This window comes from Pseudorca crassidens, chromosome 5 (assembly GCF_039906515.1).
Source record: "Pseudorca crassidens isolate mPseCra1 chromosome 5, mPseCra1.hap1, whole genome shotgun sequence".
NCBI classification, from domain to species: Eukaryota; Metazoa; Chordata; class Mammalia; order Artiodactyla; family Delphinidae; genus Pseudorca; species Pseudorca crassidens.
This window is the reverse complement of record NC_090300.1, coordinates 123,581,282-123,601,174: the sequence shown is the minus strand read 5'-3', so window position 1 is coordinate 123,601,174 and position 19,893 is coordinate 123,581,282. Positions and strand designations below refer to the sequence as shown.

Below are 19,893 nucleotides of genomic sequence, written 5' to 3'. Positions count from 1 at the left end.
TAAGCAGAAATATGCTGTCTAAAGACCACCTGTTGGTATGTCTTTCTTTAAGGCAGTGATTCTCAAAATGTGGAAAAAGCAAGTTGCTGAACCCATCTGTATATCGGCTTAGTACAGTTGCCAGTAATACACTGTTGCGTATTTGAATACGGCAGACTGTAGGTGGCATGAGGGGGTGGGGAAAGGAGCACTGTTTATCATAGTACTCACTAAGGCACATAGGACAACTGGTAAAATTTTCCAAGAGGTAGAAGCCTGTCCTGTTTTGGGTTTAAGGAAGGAAGTAGGTGCTCCAACTATCCATCCTTGCCTTCCCACCTTCGGGCTGATCTGCCTTTTGTCAGTGACAGGATAGACAATCTGAGCATCCTCCCACTGCATGTGTGACCAGCAGTAGGTATAATGGTAATAACTCTTCTTGAATCATGGCTTGGCTGCTGCTTGATCGTCAAATGCAGAGTAGCCTGGTCGCTTTGGGTGTCAAAGCATCATTGGGACAACCATTATTTACACAGAAGCAATCCAGACCTATGTCATCACAGAGTCTGAGTATAGTGTGAGAGTCACTAACCAACATGGCTGCGGAGCTTGCTAGGTCACAAGTTCCTGCACACTCATGAAAGGAAGGATAAGGACTGTTTGAATTGGAGAGCACTTACCTAATGTTCAGGCAGTAGCTGCTTCTCATTACTAGCCAGTTGCTGTCAGATCTTCTGATTTTGTTTTTAAGAGAAACCAAGAAATTGAAAATTGTAAGTGAATCTTTAAGAAAAAGAACACTTGTAGGCTAAACTTAACTTGCTGCAGTATGGATCCAGACTTCAGGCTGTGGGTGTGCCACCTCTACTTACAGAACTTTTCCTCTAGTCATTTTATCAGAAATGGAAACCTGATCCTCAAAATCAAAGGCATAACAGCTCAGTCCTTTCATTCTTAGTACAACAAAGTTTAGCTCTCCCTCCATCTTTACAGTTAACAGTTACTTAAAGAAGTACATAAACATGGCTTAATATGGGCAACATGTAAACATGCAGGTGCTTGTCCTCCCTTTCCTAGCAACCAAGATAAGATCATCATAAAAAGAAAACACCTTAATTCTTGGAAAAGTCTTTACTCTGGGCAAAATGTGAGCCTCCATAAAAAAGATTTTGAAGCAGTACTGCGTGAATTGTTGCACAGATGTTGGTCATGTCTAAAGGCAGTGTGCTTAAAATTTCTTCACAGCCTGTTAACAACCTGGAACTTAAATTATAACTAAATTATCTTGTCTTATTTAAAAATTAAGAAAGAACACACAAACCCACCATTTGGAAAACTAATACTGCCAGTTCTCTAATTCTGGTTCTTTTACGTTTGTAGTAAAAGTCGAAGTGCTTACTCCCTTAGAGCTTTCCAGTCTCCTACTGATATGGTAACATGTATTACAGCTTTACATCCAACTATTGGTTGTATTATATTTGCTCTACCTATGGAATACCAAATTATATGAAGCCAGTCCTTTGAGAAATGAAATATAGTAGTCAAATTCAGAAGGAATTTGACAGAGAGTAATACTCTTTGACAGAGAGTATATATGCGTAAGGCAGTCAGATGATATGATATTTGAGAACGTGTGAAATAAAAGGCATGTAACATCAGTGTAGTCGGCTGAGAGATGGTACTGTTTGACAGGACCAGCTAGGGAACCATCAGGGAAAGATTGCATAATTACCACCAAATCATAAATAAGATCTTCTTCAAGAGGCTGGGGGTAAAAGCAGAAGGTAATGGGACACGTCATAGAACTCTTAAGTGTTTTGGGTTTTGTGGCTATTTTTTAGTGCCATTGAGAGTATCATCCTGTGAGAGGAAAAATTATGTTACTACAATAGGCATATTAAATATATGCATGGAAATATCTTTGTTTTAAAAGGGTGACACTGATAGGTAGACAGGAAGATCTACATTTGAGTGGCTCTTGCTCTTTTATGAGTATAACCGAGTTTTCTTAAAGCAAATTGATCCTAAAGAGGAATTTAAAGAATAAAAATGGGGATAGCATGCCAGATGGGTTAGTGGGAGGGTTTTCAAAGTGCGTGAGAATGGTGTAACAAAATCAGAAATGAAAGTGGGAAGACTTTAAAAAGAAAACTGTTGATAGAAACAGCTTAACTTTTTAAAATACCACTGTTCATACAGAAATGTACTGCCTAGGGGCTTCCCTGGTAGCACAGTGGTTAAGAATCCGCCTGCCAATGCAGGGGACATGGGTTCGAGCCCTGGTACAGGAAAATCCCACATTCTGCGGAGCAACTAAGCCAGTGCGCCACAACTACTGAGCCTGCATTCTAGAGCCCATGAGCCACAACTACTGAAGCCCACGTGCCTAGAGCCCGTGCTCAGCAACAAGGGAAGCCATCGCAATGAGAAGACTTCGCACCGCAACGAAGAGTAGCCCCGCTCGCCGCAACTAGAGAAAGCCCGCGCGCAGCAACAAAGACCCAACGCAGCCAAAAATAAATAAATAAATAAAAAAGAAATGTACCGCCTATATAAATTTCTAAACAGCCTCTATCCAGAAGAAACGAGTACATACTTCTAAAAAATATTAGCAATTACAGTTGCCAAGTAAGGTCTTGGTTCTCTAATAATCATGAACTCAAGACACAGTTACATGGACATCTTTGTGTTATGTTTTAAAGATTTTATGATAGTTAAGGTGTCAATTATATTGGCCCTCAGAATTTTTATTAGTAAGGAAGTTTCAGTGCAATTTTTGTTGAACTGGTTTGAAAATTACTTATAACTCAGGTTCTCAAAAGTATCAACTTATTTAATTGCATTTAGATTCATTCCCTTTCAAAAGCTGCTGAAGAAATAAATGGTACTCAGAGCGGTTTACACTTGTAAATGCAATTAAAATTGTAAAGTCAGTTGGGAAACTCACTGGGATCTCTGATAATAGCAGTGGTTGTTACTCTTATATTCGAACTGATAAAGTGGAAAAAACAAAATCACTTCAGGAGTTTATACAATGACACCTATATTGCTGATACAAATTAAGTGGGCTACTCACATTCTTTTCTAGATTAAAAAGTAATTTGTTCAAGTATACGAAGTAGTCCGTGTATTAAATTTTTTGTTTCTTCTGCTACTGCATATTTTAAGCTATGTTTATAAGACAAACATTTTCAAATTGAACTTTAAAACTGATTCAAGTTTTAAATTTTTAGTGAGCTAAAGAAGTTACAGGTACAGATCTGGATGAATGAGCCACAGTATACATAAAATAGCCTTCTTGTATATTCACTGTATGTACATTTCTAATGAAAATATGTAATTGAATAGAAGTTCCTGATTTTGTATGGCCGATTGAATGATGCCACAGGAATGCCATTTCTGTATCAGTGCCACTCATTAGTTCTTGGGACTAATGGCACGTTAAACTATAAACATAGGAGTAACTTTACTGGAAGATGCCTTTAATTAACTTCTGAGAGCCTGGCCTAATTACACGTCCTACTTACCTTGCTAGGATGGGCAAAACTTCATGGCAGTAGACCTCAAATAATAACTGGTAATAAGTTTTAGGTTTGTTTTTTAATATAATTTTAATTTTCCTTTATTCATTTAATTTTCCTTGAGTATTCGCTGTGTGCCAGGCACTATGACAATAAGGATGCATATAAAACAGATGGTCCCCTTTCTCACAGAACTTACCTTCTAGCAGGGGATAAAGGCCAGTGAAGAAGCAACTGTACAGTCTGGTGTGATTAACTCAGATATTACTGGTTAGAAAAGGCTTCTTTAGAGGAAGTGAGAACTAGATGGGATGGTGAGGAAGACCCAGATAATGTAGTGGGAGTAATAATGGAGTGAAGGAGGATTTAATATGCTGTACTGCTAGACTTTAGGGGGGGAAAAATCTGTTAAGATGGATAGTAAAACATCTGGGATGGGGGTGCAGGGAAGAACTGTCAAGGAGGACACCCAGGTTTCTTCCTTGAGCAGGTGGTGGTACCAGACTCAGGAAGAAGATTGGGTTTGGGTGGTAAAAATGGAGGAAGAGGAGTGTCATTTAGGCAGGGTGAGTTTCAGAAGCCTATGGGACATCTAAGTAGAAATATTTCCCACATTCAGAACTCTTCCTGACATGAATTTTTTTTATGTCTTTTATAGGGGATTTTTCACCTGAGTGTCTGAATCGGAAATTTATTTTACATTTATGTATTTTCACATTAAATTGAATATTGTAGTTCTCTGACTTGCTGTTTATCTCAGCAGATTACCAATATGCATATAATCATGTGCTTACCGGGTTCCAAGCATTCATTTGGGGATTTAAGTAAAAGTTAAAAAATTATTTCTGGAGGACAAAAAGTTATATTACATGAATTACTAAGAAGCAGCGTTGGGTAAAAATATCTTTAAAAGCCCACATTAGTCTTCAGATAAACATCCATCATACTGATTTGTTGTTGAAGCTGTGGGGTACATCAGGAAATTTGTTTCATATAATTTTTTATCTTTTTTTAATACAATTTCTGAACATTCCAAATAAAATTTTAAAAACCCGAAAAAACAAGGGCTTCCCTAGTGGCACATTGGTTGAGAGTCCGCCTGCCAATGCAGGGGACACGGGTTCGTGCCCCGGTTCGGGAAGATCCCACATGCCATGGAGCGGCTGGGCCCGTGAGCCATGGCCGCTGAGCCTGCGTGTCCGGAGCCTGTGCTCTGCAACGGGAGAGGCCACAACAGTGAGAGGCCCGCGCCACACACACACACGCGCGCGCACACACACACACACACCACACACACACACCACACACACACACACACCACACACACATTATATATAAAACAGCAAAAAATAATGCCTTTCTGTAGCCTAGTTTAGAACCCTTTTTATATGCTGAAGGATTTCCTTTCATACATAGTAAAGGAGAAACAATTTACGGTGTTTAGATTCAGCTAAAGCATTGCTACATGATTAGTGCTGTGGCAGTGGACCGAGTGAGAATGAGACTGTTTACTGTTTCAGGGATTAGCTAGCCGTCAGCCTCATCTTAGGCCAGTGAGCCCTAAGAGAGTTTATAAAGAGTAAGGAAGCTCTTTAATGAATCCTCCAAAGTTAGTAAAGTAAGCAAGCTATCAGGTTCTCTCTGCCTAGCAGTAAGTATTAGAATCAAACAGCAGAATGGAGGTATTTCTTATTTTGTCTATAATTGATACTAACTACCTTTTTGTCTTACTTATGATATGAAACATGCATAATAACAATACTTTTAATATTTTTATTCTAATCAAGGTTTGTGAACTTCCTTTTTTATGTTAATTTACCAGGTTTTGAAATACAGCTGTGAGGTTTTGCACTTAAATATTTTAATTCTGCTGGAAATTTGACCCAACCAGACAATAACTGGTAAAAAATATGTATACACACAGTTGCAGTACAGGTACCAAAGGGGTAAATAAAACGTGTATGAAATTCTGTTTAAGTTCAGTTTTTACACTCAGTGGAAGAAACAAGGCTGAGATAGTTGAGTTTTCCTGGTGAGAGTCGTTGACTCTCGTCTGCTTAGACTGTTAGTGTTTAGGAGGCATGCCCCATAGCTTACTTGTGAGGGAACTGACAGCCCAGTTAGCGCTGGTTTTGGCAGTCTTAGCAAGACCTACCATTGGCTGATGTTATGTCATTTTGGAACAAATTAGTATTCGCAAGCACTTTTATACCTGATTTGATGCCATTAAAGCACAAATACTTCATTATCTTAGTATTAGCCAGCATTTGCAGTTCAGTTAATAAAATTGTTACAACTTCAGTTTTTAAAACAAGGGGTGAATACAGAATGTAATTTTTTCTGACGAAGTCAGCTAAAACTTTTTTTTTAACCTAGCACCTGAGTGGCTCTCCACTTACTCTGTTTTCAAAGCTAAGCAGATTTAGACTGCTTAATTCTGGCAGGCATTAATTTTCAGTTCCACATCCCTTATTCACCTTCAGTATAAAAGCACTGCTGTTTGACCTTAAATGGTTTGAACTTACGAAAATGTATGAATGTATTCTATATTTGGAAGTGTGTTGTGTATTTGAAAAGGTATTCTGTATTTTAAAAAACAATTGAGATAGTATGCTTAAGCCGTACTAAAAAGTTGGGAAACATAAACATGTAATATGAATATTTCCATTATTTATGGTGCATAATGAACACTTGTGAGTTCAAGAATTATACTGGCTATTGTATCTTGGTAGACTGAATGTGTTGCTATATGAGTAATAATTGTGTGTAATGCATTTCTTTTAGAGATAAAATTATCTTGATAAAGTTTTAATAAGTATCAAACATGTGAAAACATTTTAGATGCTTTTCTTACTTAAAAAAATAAACAGTTCATCGACTTTTTGAGGCTTTTATTAATGTGTATTTTTCTGGTTCTGGTTTATCTTTCCCCAGTAGAAACGTAACTAATAACTTAAGTTCATGATTTACTGTGTTTTTTGTTGGGAAAAAAATTGTCAAGCATTTCTCTTATTGAGCCTATAATAGAAATTTTTTTCAAGTGTGTACTTCAGGAGGATTAGTGAAGAAAGCACTATAATATCAAGGCCAAGATTCTGTAAATGTAAACTGCTGGTTCAGTAGTATTTTTTAATATTATGCAACAACATGCCTCTGGGCTGAGGTTGAAATTGAATCATTAAGCCCTTAGAAAGGCTTTACTATTCATAAGAATTTAATATTTCTGCTATTCAGAATTTACTGAATAGTTAAATTGAAGCATAAATTATTAGTCTGTATTTTATATTAATACCAATATTCTTCAGCATTTTTCCTCTGATTTACAAATTATCAGTGACTGTGTTTTACTAAGATTTGTATTTCTCAATGCACCTTATAAAAAACAAAACTGTCTCAAGTCTTCTGTTTCTTTTTTTTCTTTAGGAATACCAAAATCTAATCTCTTGCACACCAAATCATTAAGGGGCCATAAAGACTGCTTTGAAAAATACCATTTGATTGCAAACCAGGAGTGTCCTCGATCTAAGCTTTCAAAAAGTACTTATGAAGAAGTTAAAACCATTTTGAGTAAGAAGATAAACTGGATTGTACAATATGCACAAAATAAGGATCTGGATTCAGATTCCGAATGTTCTAAAAATCCCCAGCATCACCTGTTTAATTTCAGGCATAAGCCAGATAAAAAGTTACTCCCACAGTTTGACTCCCAAGTACCAAAGTATTCTGCAAAGTGGATAGATGGAAATGCAGGTGGCCTCTCAAACTGTACACAAAGAATATTGGAACAGAGGGAAAATACGGACTTTGGGCTTGCTGTGTTACAAGATTCAGGTGCCACTTTATGCCACAATAGTCAATTGTGGCCTCATAGTCACAACCAGGAACAGAAAAAAGAAGAGACAGTCTCTAGTCCAGAGGCTAATGTCCAAACCCAGCATCCACATTACAGCAGAGAAGAATGTAAGTAAAAATAGGGAGAAAAGGTAAAGGTTGGAGTTTTGTTGGGGTTTTATATGTTTTATATATGTGATGTGTCAAGAATTTTGCTGTGATATTATAGATTTGGTAAATACAGTATTTAAATGACAGGTTCACCCTAGCAAAAAATGAGATGTCTTAAAACTCTTCGTCATTTCTTTGGAATATTCCTTAGTAGGTCCTAAACCATTGGAATTCTGCAGGCCCATCATTTGTTTTGCCATTTTAAATTATTAACGGAATGGAATCGACAACTGTGAATTGGAAAGTTCAGGGTTCATATAGTTTAGAAGTACAGCCTCAACCATTGACAAACACACACTGGCACGTTGCTAATCCCTACAAGACTAATTGGGGGTGGCATTTCAAAAGCAGAAATCTGACATTTCACTAAAGGCCAAAGGTAATGTGTGTACTTGGAAAAAGTGACTCATTCAGTCTGCATATTATTTCTTCAAAAACTCATAGAAGCTAAGATAATTTTAATTGACTTAAAATCAAGTGATCTTAGAGCTAGAAGGGCGCTTGGGATTCTGCATATGAATTATCTAAGGTTATATAGCTAGGTAGACAAATTGATTTTTCAAACTATTTCCATAGCACTTTAGTGTTTTTCAAGCTACACATCATGAAGCATGTAGTGCTTAAGCAAAATCAACTTGATGGGTAGTGACTAGCACTTTTTAAAAACTGAAACAGAATGAGAAATAGCAGAATCCATTGGACCTAATGCTAAGAGTTTTTCAGTGAACGTTTTATTACAGGTGGAGGTAGACTGGGAGTGAAATGTTTCTTACTGTGGGTTGTGGTCAGAACTTGAAAACTCAACACTTTAGGAGTTAATGAATGAATCTTGGGGCCCTGCAGAATGTTATGTGGGAAGATAAGTGCAAATATTTCTTTTAAATAGGATATTGTGTTGGTGGTGTAGATAACTTCTTTTCCCAGGTTGTCATGGTAATAATGAATATGTTTTCATGTTTCAGTGAATTCGATGACTCTTGGTGAGGTAAAGCAACTGAATGCAGAGCTCCGGCAACAAATACAGGGTAAAGACTCAGTGTCAGTGCTTTTTACATGTGCAAATTTTGATACAGAAAATCCCCTGTTAGCTTCATCTGCATTTAAATTATGGGATTAGAACCTGCTCGAGTTTCCAGAGCAAAAAGAATTCTTATTATTATTCTTTATGAACTGCAGGTGAAATAGGTTCTTTTTTAGGTGAAAACGGAGACAACTTAATCTCTACCTCTTACTAACATGTTTTTGACTACCTACTATTGTACCAGGCACTGTGCACATGTGCTCCTTAGCAGTTCTTTTAGGGCAGGTGGTATTGGCCCCGTTTTTTCTTAATTATTATTAAATTTTCTAAACACAAAAGTAATCAGAATAGTATAGTGGAACCGTTGACCCATCTTTCCCAGTTTCAACTATAATCAAAAGCATAGCTAATTTTCCTTCATCTCTGCGTGCACCCATTCCCCTCGACCCACCCCTACCTCCAGCATGGATTATTTTAAAACAAATCCCAGACAACATTTTGTTTTGTCCGTAAATAGTGTAGGATTTTCTCAAAAAAATAACATCATTTTTTAGGCAATCACAACCTCTATCACATCTTTAAAAAAAAATGGCTAGTAATTTGTTAACATCATCAAATAGGATGCTGAAACAGTGTTCAAATTCCCCAACTGTTCCTTTTTTTTTTTTTCCTGCAATTGATTTCCATTTAGGTGAGGAAACTAACTGTGCTTCAGAGACATTAAGTTGCTTGCAGTTGCTTTAGTTGCTTAGATCATGCTTTCAGTCAGTAACAGATTAAGGATTATAACCCCTGTCTTTAACTCCAAAGCTAGTAGTCTTTCTTGACCACACACCCTCTCAGAATAATAAGATAATAATAATAGCACCTTATATTTATCACGTACTTATTCTGCGGTAAGTACAAGTATGATCTTATTTAATACTCACAATAAACCTGTGAGGTGCCTACTTTCATTATCGAGGTTATATATAAGAAGAAATTAAAACATAGTTTAGGACTTCCCTGGTGGCGCAGTGGTTAAGAATCCACCTGCCATTGCAGGGGACATGGGTTCGAGCCCTGGTCCGGAAAGATCCCACATGCCACAGAGCAGCTAAGCCCGTGCGCCACAACTACTGAGCCTGCACTCTAGAGCCCGCAAGCCACAACTGCTGAGCCCATGAGCCACAACTACTGAAGCCCGTGCGCCTAGAGCCGCACTCCGCAACGAGAAGCCACTGCAATGAGAAGCCCGAGCACTGCAACGAAGCGCTCACCGCAACTAGAGAAAGCCCGCGCACAGCAACGAAGACCCAAAAACAAATAAATTACTAAAAAAAAAAAAACATAGTTTAAGTTACTTGCCTGAGACTCGTGAGAGTCAGAACAAGGATTCAAAACTCCGGTAGTCTGATTCCAAAGCCTCTTGGGGGGGTTCCAGACCTGGGTATTAATGGGCACTTTACTGTCCATAAGTCATATTAGAAATTGATTGAACCTGTTTATCTGTTCAGATTGAGAAAAGTATCTCAGAGGTAGCTGTAACTGCCATTTCTGCTATGCATCTCTAAGTCATTGCTTGACTCTCAAGTTTCATTTGATGGAGAAAAGAAAAACAGTATTCCAGTTGGCTATGCAAAGCATACAACTTCCTAGGATGATCAAAACACAACCGTTTCCTTGGTTTCAAACTACTTTCATTGCAAACATTTGCCCAGTGCATTCATTTTAATTAAAGTACTTGAAATATAAATCATAGATTAGCTTTCTGTGTACTAAAAATGGAACTACTTTTTAAATCTTTACAGAAGTTTTTGAAGAGTTAGCCCACCAAGTGCAAGAAAAAGATTCTTTGGCCTCAGAGCTCCATGTCCGCCACATTGCCATCGAACAGCTTCTCAAGAACTATTCCAAGTTACCGTGTCTGCAAATGGGACGAACGGGAATGAAGTCACACCTACCCATAAACAACTGAACTCTAAACTTACACGTCCTTCCTATGGCCTGCCATTTTTTTGGCCTGCCGGGCATGCACACTTTGAAGAAGTTGAAGAAAGTTATGGTCAATTATTTTATGGTCATTAAATTTGCAAAACTTAAGGCAGTGTTTAACATCTTTGTCAAATAAAGCAGATCATTACACCCTAGTCTTCTAGGGTTAATCATTTTGGTTCATTTGGGAAATCTTTTTTCCCATAATTACTAAACAGCCCTCCCTAACTTTTACCATATGTGACTACTTAAATATACTGTTAGAGTGTGACTTTGTTAAACATGGTTTAATGTAATTCACCTGTCAGAACAACAGAAGGTTAACAAAGTTCTTAGGTTAGTCTAAACTACTAAAGATAACATTTAAGAGGTAAATGGAATTCATAATATCACCTCTTATTTATTGAGCAATATTTTAATATGAAAATTTTATATATAAAAATAGTATTTTAGGTACCTTTTCATTCTGTTTATAAATGTGTATTTGAATGGCTCTGTATATTATATTTACACTTTCATGTGTGAATGTTACCCATATTTCAGATCACTGCATTTTATTCTCTTAATAATGTTTTTACAGCTGTTATCTTATTTTCCAAAGATAAATGTATTTTGGCATAGAAATCTATCTAGTTGAATTGTTTTGACTTCTAATAACTCTTATGAAAGAGGAATTAATAACTTTTTAAAGCAAGTATACAGGAAAATAAAAGACATTATTTTTTTCTAACAAAAATAGTTATGAGTCCAAGAAGAAAATGCTAATCTAGTTTCTGTATGTCAGCTTGTCTCCATAGAAGTAAAAGCCTATTCTACGTCATTATTACTTTCATCCTAATGACTTTGATGTGTTAGATTTGGACAGAATTTAAGTAAAGTCTCACTTCCAAGTCAAATGTAATGTCTATCTTCAAATATAATATGCCATGAAATTGTTGTCCTATCTTTGAAAAAAATTAAAATCATTTTGTGTACCACTTAAGATAAAAGTTCAAGAATCCTCAACTGTCCAAATTCTGTTATCAACATCACTGAAAGTAGTGCCCAAAGAAAGCATTTTCTAAACTTTAGAATCTAAAGGAAAAGAGAAGATTGCTAGTCACAGAAAAACAGTACTCTTAATTCAAAAAAAAAGTCCATTTTTAAGAGGATACTCTTATTGCCTATCATGTTTCCAAAGAATTCTGAACAAATAGTTTGTCTCAAACAGCTAGATAAGTTTTCAAATAATATAGTAAAAGCTATAACCAATGCAGAATTAAAATGGGCTCTAAATTCTGTTTTCAACTAGTACTTAGAATGTATTTATGAGGTAAGATCCTTTGCTTGAAAGAATCCACAGAAAAGCCCATTAACTTGGCAGTTTCACACATAAAGATATGAATAACTTCTGCCTTAAATTTGGCAGCCTGCCCTGGTTTGGGTCATATTTTAGTCTTGAACACAAAGAGTATTTGACTAAGCAAAGAAACACCTCAATCTAGTAGAAAACAACTTTTTGTAACGCTAAAATGTGTTAAATTTGCCTGAGGATATCAATTGATATCTCACTGATTTTGTTTTCTTTGAAATATGACATAACTGCTTTTCGGAGGGAGCTTTTGAAAGATGTTTTCAACTTCTCTCAATCCTTTGAGTCACCCAGAATGAATTTAAAATCCAGGGAGTGGGGGCTTCCCTGGTGACACAGTGGTTGAGAGTCCGCCTACCAATGCAGGGGACACGGGTTTGTGCCCCGGTCCGGGAAGATCTCACATGCCGCGGAGCGGCTGGGCCCGTGAGCCATGGCCGCTGAGCCTGCGCGTCCAGAGCCTGTGCTCCGCAGTGGGAGAGGCCACAGCGGTGACAGGCCTGCGTACCACAAAAAAAAAAAAAAAAAAAAAAATCCAGGGAGTGGGAATGCATTGCCTTAGTTGTGATAAGCTTTAATTGAATGTGTGCAATATCAAAATCTATAAACCATAAGTTGAATAAAGACATTTCCTGATGAAGCCGATAAGTATCTCAGTGCTTCGTTGTTATGGTCAGATTTTCAAATTTGACTTTACTCTTTTTTGACATAATTCATTAAGAATCTTCCCAGCCAGGGTGCTTCTACACATTTGTGGTTCTATTTAGGTCACTTAGGGACAGTCGTAAAAGTTTGGGATGTGTTGCCTTTGATGTAAGTAGTAGCTTGTTGCCAGAACATGAGCCATATGGTGCAGTCCCAAATATAACAGTGTTATCCAAAGAAAGTGTTTGCTTATTTCTTAGAGTTTCTGGCGAATTTATAGCATTACTAATGAGTTTGGCACAATTGCATGGGGGCGTATATACCAAGGTCTTAATTGAGGAGTCTAATTTATTCCATTTAGATATTTCTTACTTAAGCCCTTCAAAGGCAAGGTGCTCTTAAAAAATACCTGTGGTGCTGGTACTCGCACTAGTACTTAATTTGGAAGGATATCCTAGTTAAAAAAAATTTTTGAAAAAAGTATTTTGCACAGCAGTTTATCCAAATATTTGGTAAACTTATTTTATATTCCTATGTTAGTTTTCTTGAATATTCAATTATTGTATATGCTAAAATAAGGGTAAGGGATAGAGTTGAGTTTTCAGCGAACATGAAATACCGCAAATATTGGTTACCATGCTTGGCTATTTTTCTGCAGAGTTGTTAGTACTTTTTGAGGAAGTTTAGAAGAAAACCTCACATATACCTTTAGTTTCAAAAATGGTAAAAAAAGAGACTGCTAATCAGCCATTATTGACATCTTCACAGCTTATGTGACTAAAGGGAGTGAAATAAGACTAATATTTTTTTCACTTTAGATTTCATAATTAGACAAGTTGAATTAAGTTTAAAACATCAGTTGTTTAAAGTTATTTTGACCACACAAGATTGTTCTCTTTAAAGATTTAAAATGCTTGCAGCCTTTTATTTAAGCTAAAAACCTATTTACCTTGCGATTATTATCCTTTGATCCTAGTATTTAGTATCCAAATTAGTCTTTTTTTTTCTTAAAGGCATGCACTTAAGAGACCAATAATAGATGATGCATGCAGGCAGCAGGATAGTGTTTCTTTCCATTATGTAGTTGCTTACACACAGTGTTGGAGCAGAGAAATGTTGTTAGTTTTTCAAATTATATGTTCATTTCACCACAAAGTGCCCATTTTTATATGCATTTGAGGATTGTTTTTAAAAGAAATTCATGTTGGAAAGTGATTTCAGAAATACAGTCAAAAGATATTCTTTTGTTGTTGGCATCTTGACAAGCATCTTGAGATTCCTCGGGTTTTTTATTTTACTGTATTCTTTACCACTGAAAATGGTTTAAAGTTCATTCTTTTTTGTTTATATATTTTTTTTACCTAGGTGTTTACAATGTTGAGGCTTTCGGTCAGTTTTTGCCACATTTTGGGTTTTTTTTTTAATATTTTGGGATGAGTGTGTTAATGTTTACCAGTTTTGGCTTTATTTTGTTTTGTTTTGGAAGAAATCTGCTAGTGTTATTAATGTTGTAAAATGTAATACAAAATGTATATGCTCAAAACCTCAGTAGGAACTTTTAAAGAAATTATTTGTGTAGCTTAGTAGGAGGTTCAGGTTAGTGACCATAAAATTAAGTTACGTGACATAAAAAATTTTCAAATGGTACAGTGTAAAGTTCTTGTAGTGTTATTTTTATGCTAAAGTAAGATATGTGAGTAATTTTAAGTACTTAATAAAAAGTTTAGTACTCTACAAATAGATTTTTTTAAAATATCTTTTGTTCAGATGTGGCTGAAAAGCAAAGATAATTGATTTCATTTCAGTGTTCAATTGCATTTTTAACTTTAGGTTGGTGGAAATAATTATTTGAGGAAATTTGTGGTGGTGGGGTGGGAGAGAGTTTATTACCAAAATAATAAGGTAATAAGGCTCTGGCACAAGTAAAGGTATCTTGGAGGGGGGCTGTAATACTGTGCTTGGAATAACAAGGTTCTGTCCAGCGTCTTAAGTATTTTCATTCACTTCATCCTTTCATAACTGCCCTTATGATAATGTAGTCTAACCTATTAAGCAGCTTGGTCACCTTGCTATGAACCATATCATAGCAAGTCTCTAGCGTTGAGATTTCTTGAGCACCTAGTTTGTAACATATGCTTTTCCTATTCTTTTTAGTTTAAAATAATCCAGATTACTAATGCATTTCAGTGATGTTGAATTAGTCCGCAATTTTAATCCTACCAAATTAAAAAGTTTAAAAATCATGAAGATGAGTATTGCCCTCCACCCTCCCTTCAGAAAAAGTGTTAGTTGAACTTCCCTCAACTGCACAGAAAGCAAAGGGAATTTTAGTAAATGTGTGTTTCTTCTTTCAAACATGTAGAATGTTTATTTCCATTCTACTGCCTCCAAAAGAGGCATTTTAGAAAGTGTTCAGTAGTGACTTCTGTTAAATGCCATTCATACTTTTACAATTTGTGTGTGTGTTAATGTTGCTTTAAACTTGAGTAGAAATTCGTACAAAATTGTCTTAAGACCTTTGAGAAAAGAAAATGAAGCTGCAGTGATGAAAACCAAGTTGGTTTCAAAAAAGTTTATTTAGACATTACTTGGCTGTTATATTTTCCTTTTAAAACTGCAATAATTTATATATTTGTATTGCTCTGCTTTGGAACTGTAACTACATATGCTTGTCTACTATTTTTAATTTTACAACAATAAAATAAATATTTTATTATCTGCTAGCTTCAGTGGATATTTTTGTGTCCGTATATTTTCTTTAAATTATTGACCCAAATGAAAAGTTTTGTTTTTCACGATTAGGGAGTCTATACTTAGAATTGTTATCTAACAATTTCTTAATTTTTTGTGAGAATCTTTCTTTGATACTTAATATTCCCTCTGTCCCAGGAGTTCAGAAGCAGAAAATAAGATTCCTGTGGCTTTCTAGATGTCTATACAACTTTTTAATTTGGAGTGTACTTTTTACATACAATAAATACACAGATTTTAAGTGTGTTGTTTGAGTTTTAATAAGTGTATACAACTGTGTAACCATCCCCTCTTTGGGCCCCTTTCTAATCTCTTCACTCTCCATTTCCTTTCCACTGTTCTGATCTCTGTCACCGTAATTTGCATTTGCCTGACTTAGAACTTGACATAAATATTATTCTACAGGATGTGCTCATTTGCTTCTGGCTTTTTTCACTCAGCCAGCTGCTCTGAAATTCATCTATATTAATGCAGGGTTCAGTAGTTCATTCCCTCTTTTTTAGCTGACTAGTCTTTGGTGTGTATTATAATTTGTTTAGCCATTCATCCTGTTGATGGACTTTTGAGTTGTTTCCAGTTTAAGGTTATATGAATAAAGCTGTTGTGAATATTTTTAAGTTGGCCTTTAAAAGGGTATTAAAATAATAAAGTATTCAAAATTACTCATGGTTAGCACTATGAATCTGAATTTTGTTTTTAATTATCATTTTTCCCACAAATGATTTTTAAAGTAATTTATATACCTTGTGGTAATAATTTGAAACTAGGAAACAGTTGTTCAAGAGATAAGAGGAAGATTACAAAATAAGGGATGTTTGAGCATTGAAACATTTAATGGGTTGCAAAGAATACTGATCGTCCTTGAAGGTCTCTTCAAAGTCTAACAGTCTAAGACCACTTTGTTTTCCAGAAGAGGCAATGAAGACCAAGAGAGTCTGGTTTGGAGAAAGTACTGGAAAGAGCGCCAGACCACAAATGAAGTTGTTCTCCTATTTAGCTTTAACTGCTTTGTGACGTTAAGGGAAATTAATCACTTAAATTTTTCTAAGCCTGAATTCACAAGCTAGAGCCAACAGTTGGTAAAATGTAAGCCTTATGCTTCATCATCTTTGTTCCTGCACAGGTTCTGAGCCTTCTCAAGAATTTTCAAAGTACTTGTAAAATGATTTGTTCGCCCTCATTTTTAAATGTCATTACAGGACCCAGAATTCTTTGTAGGTGTCTTAGAGACTGGTAAGTAGGTGTGAGTAGGATGAATAGAAAGGAGGGGGAGCTGCAGGCAGAACGCCTTTTAAATCATTTATATATTGGTGTTCTAAATTATTAATTAAAAGGTTTTAAAAGGTTTTATCTTTGGAATCTGATCTAGATGATGTCTTAGATCCCTTGTAAAGTTCCACACGACTTGCAAGTTTACATCAGTGTATTTTTCTTTGGAGGGGTAGGGGCGACATGTGCTCTGCATCTGAATCCCATTCCAGTGTTCAAATGGCACAGACCACTTTTACCTGTGGAAGCAAAAACTTCACCCAACCTCCCTTGCAACTTGGACACTGCACCCTAATTGGCGAAGCAAAGAAACTGGGTAGGAGAGGATCCACGCTGAGAGCAGCAGCGTCTAACTATCACTAGGGGAAACATCTGGTATAGCCAATGGGGACAACAGGTAAGCTCCTAGCATCTGGTGTTGAGTAGCCATTGCTCTGAGAATTTGGCCATGAACCTATTAGCCGATGAATCACCTTTGTTGCTGCCTGGTTTCCAAGCTTCCTGGGCAATCTCTACCCATTGAATAAATTCCTTTTCAGCCTAAATCAACCAGTTGCCTTCTCTGGCTTGCAACTGAGAACCTTGTTACACCTCATTTCAGTGCTCTCCCGCTCTGAGATCTTACAGAATTGGTTTCTAAAAGTGAACTGCTGAGAGCCACCACATAGCTGAACTATCCCTCAGGACCACATGGTCTGCCTTGGGTTAGCTGAAACTGATGCGAAGGTTCTAAAGAGAAATTAAATCTTTTGGTAATGTAGATGTCTGTTTTCCTGTTTTGTTTTGTTTTGTTTAAAGGAATTTTGCCTTTTTTAAAAAAATTTTATTTATGGCTGTGTTGGCTCTTCGTTTCTGTGCGAGGGCTTTCTCTAGTTGGGGCAAGTGGGGGCTACTCTTCGTTGTGGTGCACGGGCTTCTCATTGCAGTGGCTTCTCTTGTTGCGGATCACAGGCTCTAGGCGCGTGGGCTTCAGTGGTTGTGGCTCGCAGCCTCTAGAGCGCAGGCTCAGTAGTTGTGACTCGTGGGCTTAGTTGCTCCGCAGCATGTGGGATCTTCCCGGACCAGGGCTCGAACCCGTGTCCCCTGCATTGGCAGGCGGATTCTTTTTTTTTTTAATTAATTAATTTATTTTATTTTTGGCTGTGCTGGGTCTCCGTCTCTGTGCGAGGGCTTTCTCTAGTTGCGGCAAGCGGGGGCCACTCTTCATCGCGGTGCGCGGGCCTCTCACTATCGTGGCCTCTCTTGTTGTGGAACACAGGCTCCAGACGCGCAGGCTGGCTCAGTAATTGTGGCTCACGGGGCTAGTTGCTCCGCGGCATGTGGGATCTTCCCAGACCAGGGCTCGAACCCATGTCCCCTGCATCGGCAGGCAGATTCTCAACCACTGCGCCACCAGGGAAGCCCTGTTTTCCTGTTAAAAGTGTTCATTGTTCATTGGTGGGGTGACTTTGGAGCACTTCTCTCTGTCCTCCACGAATTACTGTAAGTGCTCACAGTTTGTATCTACAAGGATCTTGCAGGAAGTGATCTAATACAAACCAGTGATGATCATAACTTTAGCTCTGAGCTTGGCCTGTGTTCTCCCTGGTCATACGAAATGACCCCGGCACAGTAAGCATATGTTGAATGAAGGAGTGAATAAGACTTCAGAGGCAGCACCAGGATTGCATGTTCTCTATGTCAGTAGTTACAAAAAAAAATGTCTAAGGCCCTCATCCAGTGACTGAATACTGCACATTCTCTTCACATACCCCATTCTCCACAACATTGTGACTCTATTTTAGGCCTTTGATGACTAGTACTTATTCTGTCTCTGTTTCTCCTCCAAACCAGTAGTTCTCTAACTTTGAGCTTCATGAAACATACGTCACGTGGCTGCACATCCAGAGTTTCTGAATCAGTAGATCAGGGTGGGACCCAAGAATTTCATCTAACGAAGTCCCAGGTGCCGCTGATCCTGCTTTTTTACACAGCACTTTGCAAACCACCGCTCCAAACCATCCGCTGCCCCAGAGTTTACTTCCCAAAAGATGTGATATTACTATTGTACTTCCTTCCTCAGCCTTTTATAGGTTACCACTGCCTAGAGAATAAAAATCAATCCTCACAGCTCAGCATTAAAAGACTTCACCATTGGGTTCCCACCTATTTTCCATTTTAATTATTTCATCAAATTGAGATTGTGTTCCAGGAACTCTTAACAAACCCTGTAGGCTTTGGGTCTAAGAGATATAAAAGCCAACAGAGCTATATTGGCCAACTGAAAAGGATTCTGCCCAGCAATTAAATAAGGATTGAAAAAGGTCCACTGGATTTAGCAACTAGGAATTCAACGAGAACAGTTTTACTGGAACTATGGGAGCAAAAGTAGATCATAATGATTTGAAGTGTGTGTGGGCAAGTAGGATAGTGGATTGGGGGTATGAGCTCTAAAAAGTCTAACCATAAAATAAAGTTGAGGAAGTCAGGATGGTGGGTCCAAGGTTTTTGTTTTGTTTCAAGTTGGGGAGTATCAATACTTAAACATGAGTAAATACTGAGAAGACAGATCTAGTGGAAAGGCTAAAGATGGAGAGGCTGCAGTAATCAAAGGAGTAAAGTACTGAAGAGGCAGAACAATGTGGCACACCTAGAATGAATTGTCTTTGAAGAGGCCAAGGATCATCTCAGGCTTTGATATTGGACAGACGGTAAAACTGCAGATGAAAGTATTTGAAGGAGATTCGTTGGAGGGTAAGTTGAGAAAGTGCCTACCTGGCTGTTTCTATTCTCTATGAAAGAAAAGGAAAAGATGATGGGGTCAGAAGCTCAAGGGAAGGGGTGAATAGCTGCTTCTTGAGGAATGAGAAGAGTCCTGGCTACAACTGGAAGGGTTGCCAGACTGTTTAGATGAGGTGGAGATTGGCACCCATGACTCACCATTGATTGAATTTCTCTAAATTTGCATTCAGATTTTGTTACTGTAAATACCTACAGAGATGGAGTATTTTTGCAATTGGAGTAAACTAAACTGAGAGCACTACTGAAAATAAATCAGAATCTGAAACTCAGATAAATTTGTGGCTCAAAAATTCACAAAACTGGGCTTCCCTGGTGGCGCAATGGTTGAGAGTCCGCCTGCCGATTCAGGGGACACGGGTTCCTGCCCCGGTCTGGGAGGATCCCACATGCTGCAGAGCGGCTGGGCCCGTGGGCCATGGCCGCTGAGCCTGCGCGTCCGGAGCCTGTGCTGCGCAACGGGAGAGGCCACAACAGTGAGAGGCCCGCGTACCAAAAAAAAAAAAAAAAATTCACAAAACCCTACCCAATAGATAAAATTTCAAGTGTGTGGAAAATGAGAAATTTGAAAAGATCCTATAAATAGTATGTAGGAAACAAAA

At 37.5% G+C, this 19,893-nt stretch overlaps 1 protein-coding gene across 3 annotated transcripts in view; it reads left to right on the top strand.

Moving 5' to 3' along the window:
• Window positions 1-15,216, top strand: part of C5H21orf91 (chromosome 5 C21orf91 homolog) — a 31,902-nt gene extending 16,686 nt beyond the window's left edge. For 2 of the 3 annotated variants that reach the window (XM_067739237.1, XM_067739236.1), the window contains exons 3-5: window positions 6,924-7,460; window positions 8,465-8,527; window positions 10,314-15,216. In XM_067739237.1, coding sequence (XP_067595338.1) covers window positions 6,924-7,460; window positions 8,465-8,527; window positions 10,314-10,480 — 767 coding nt within the window. In that variant the 3' untranslated portion in view covers window positions 10,481-15,216. The other variant, XM_067739238.1, reaches the window with a different exon arrangement.
• Window positions 15,217-19,893: the final 4,677 nt, after the last annotated feature.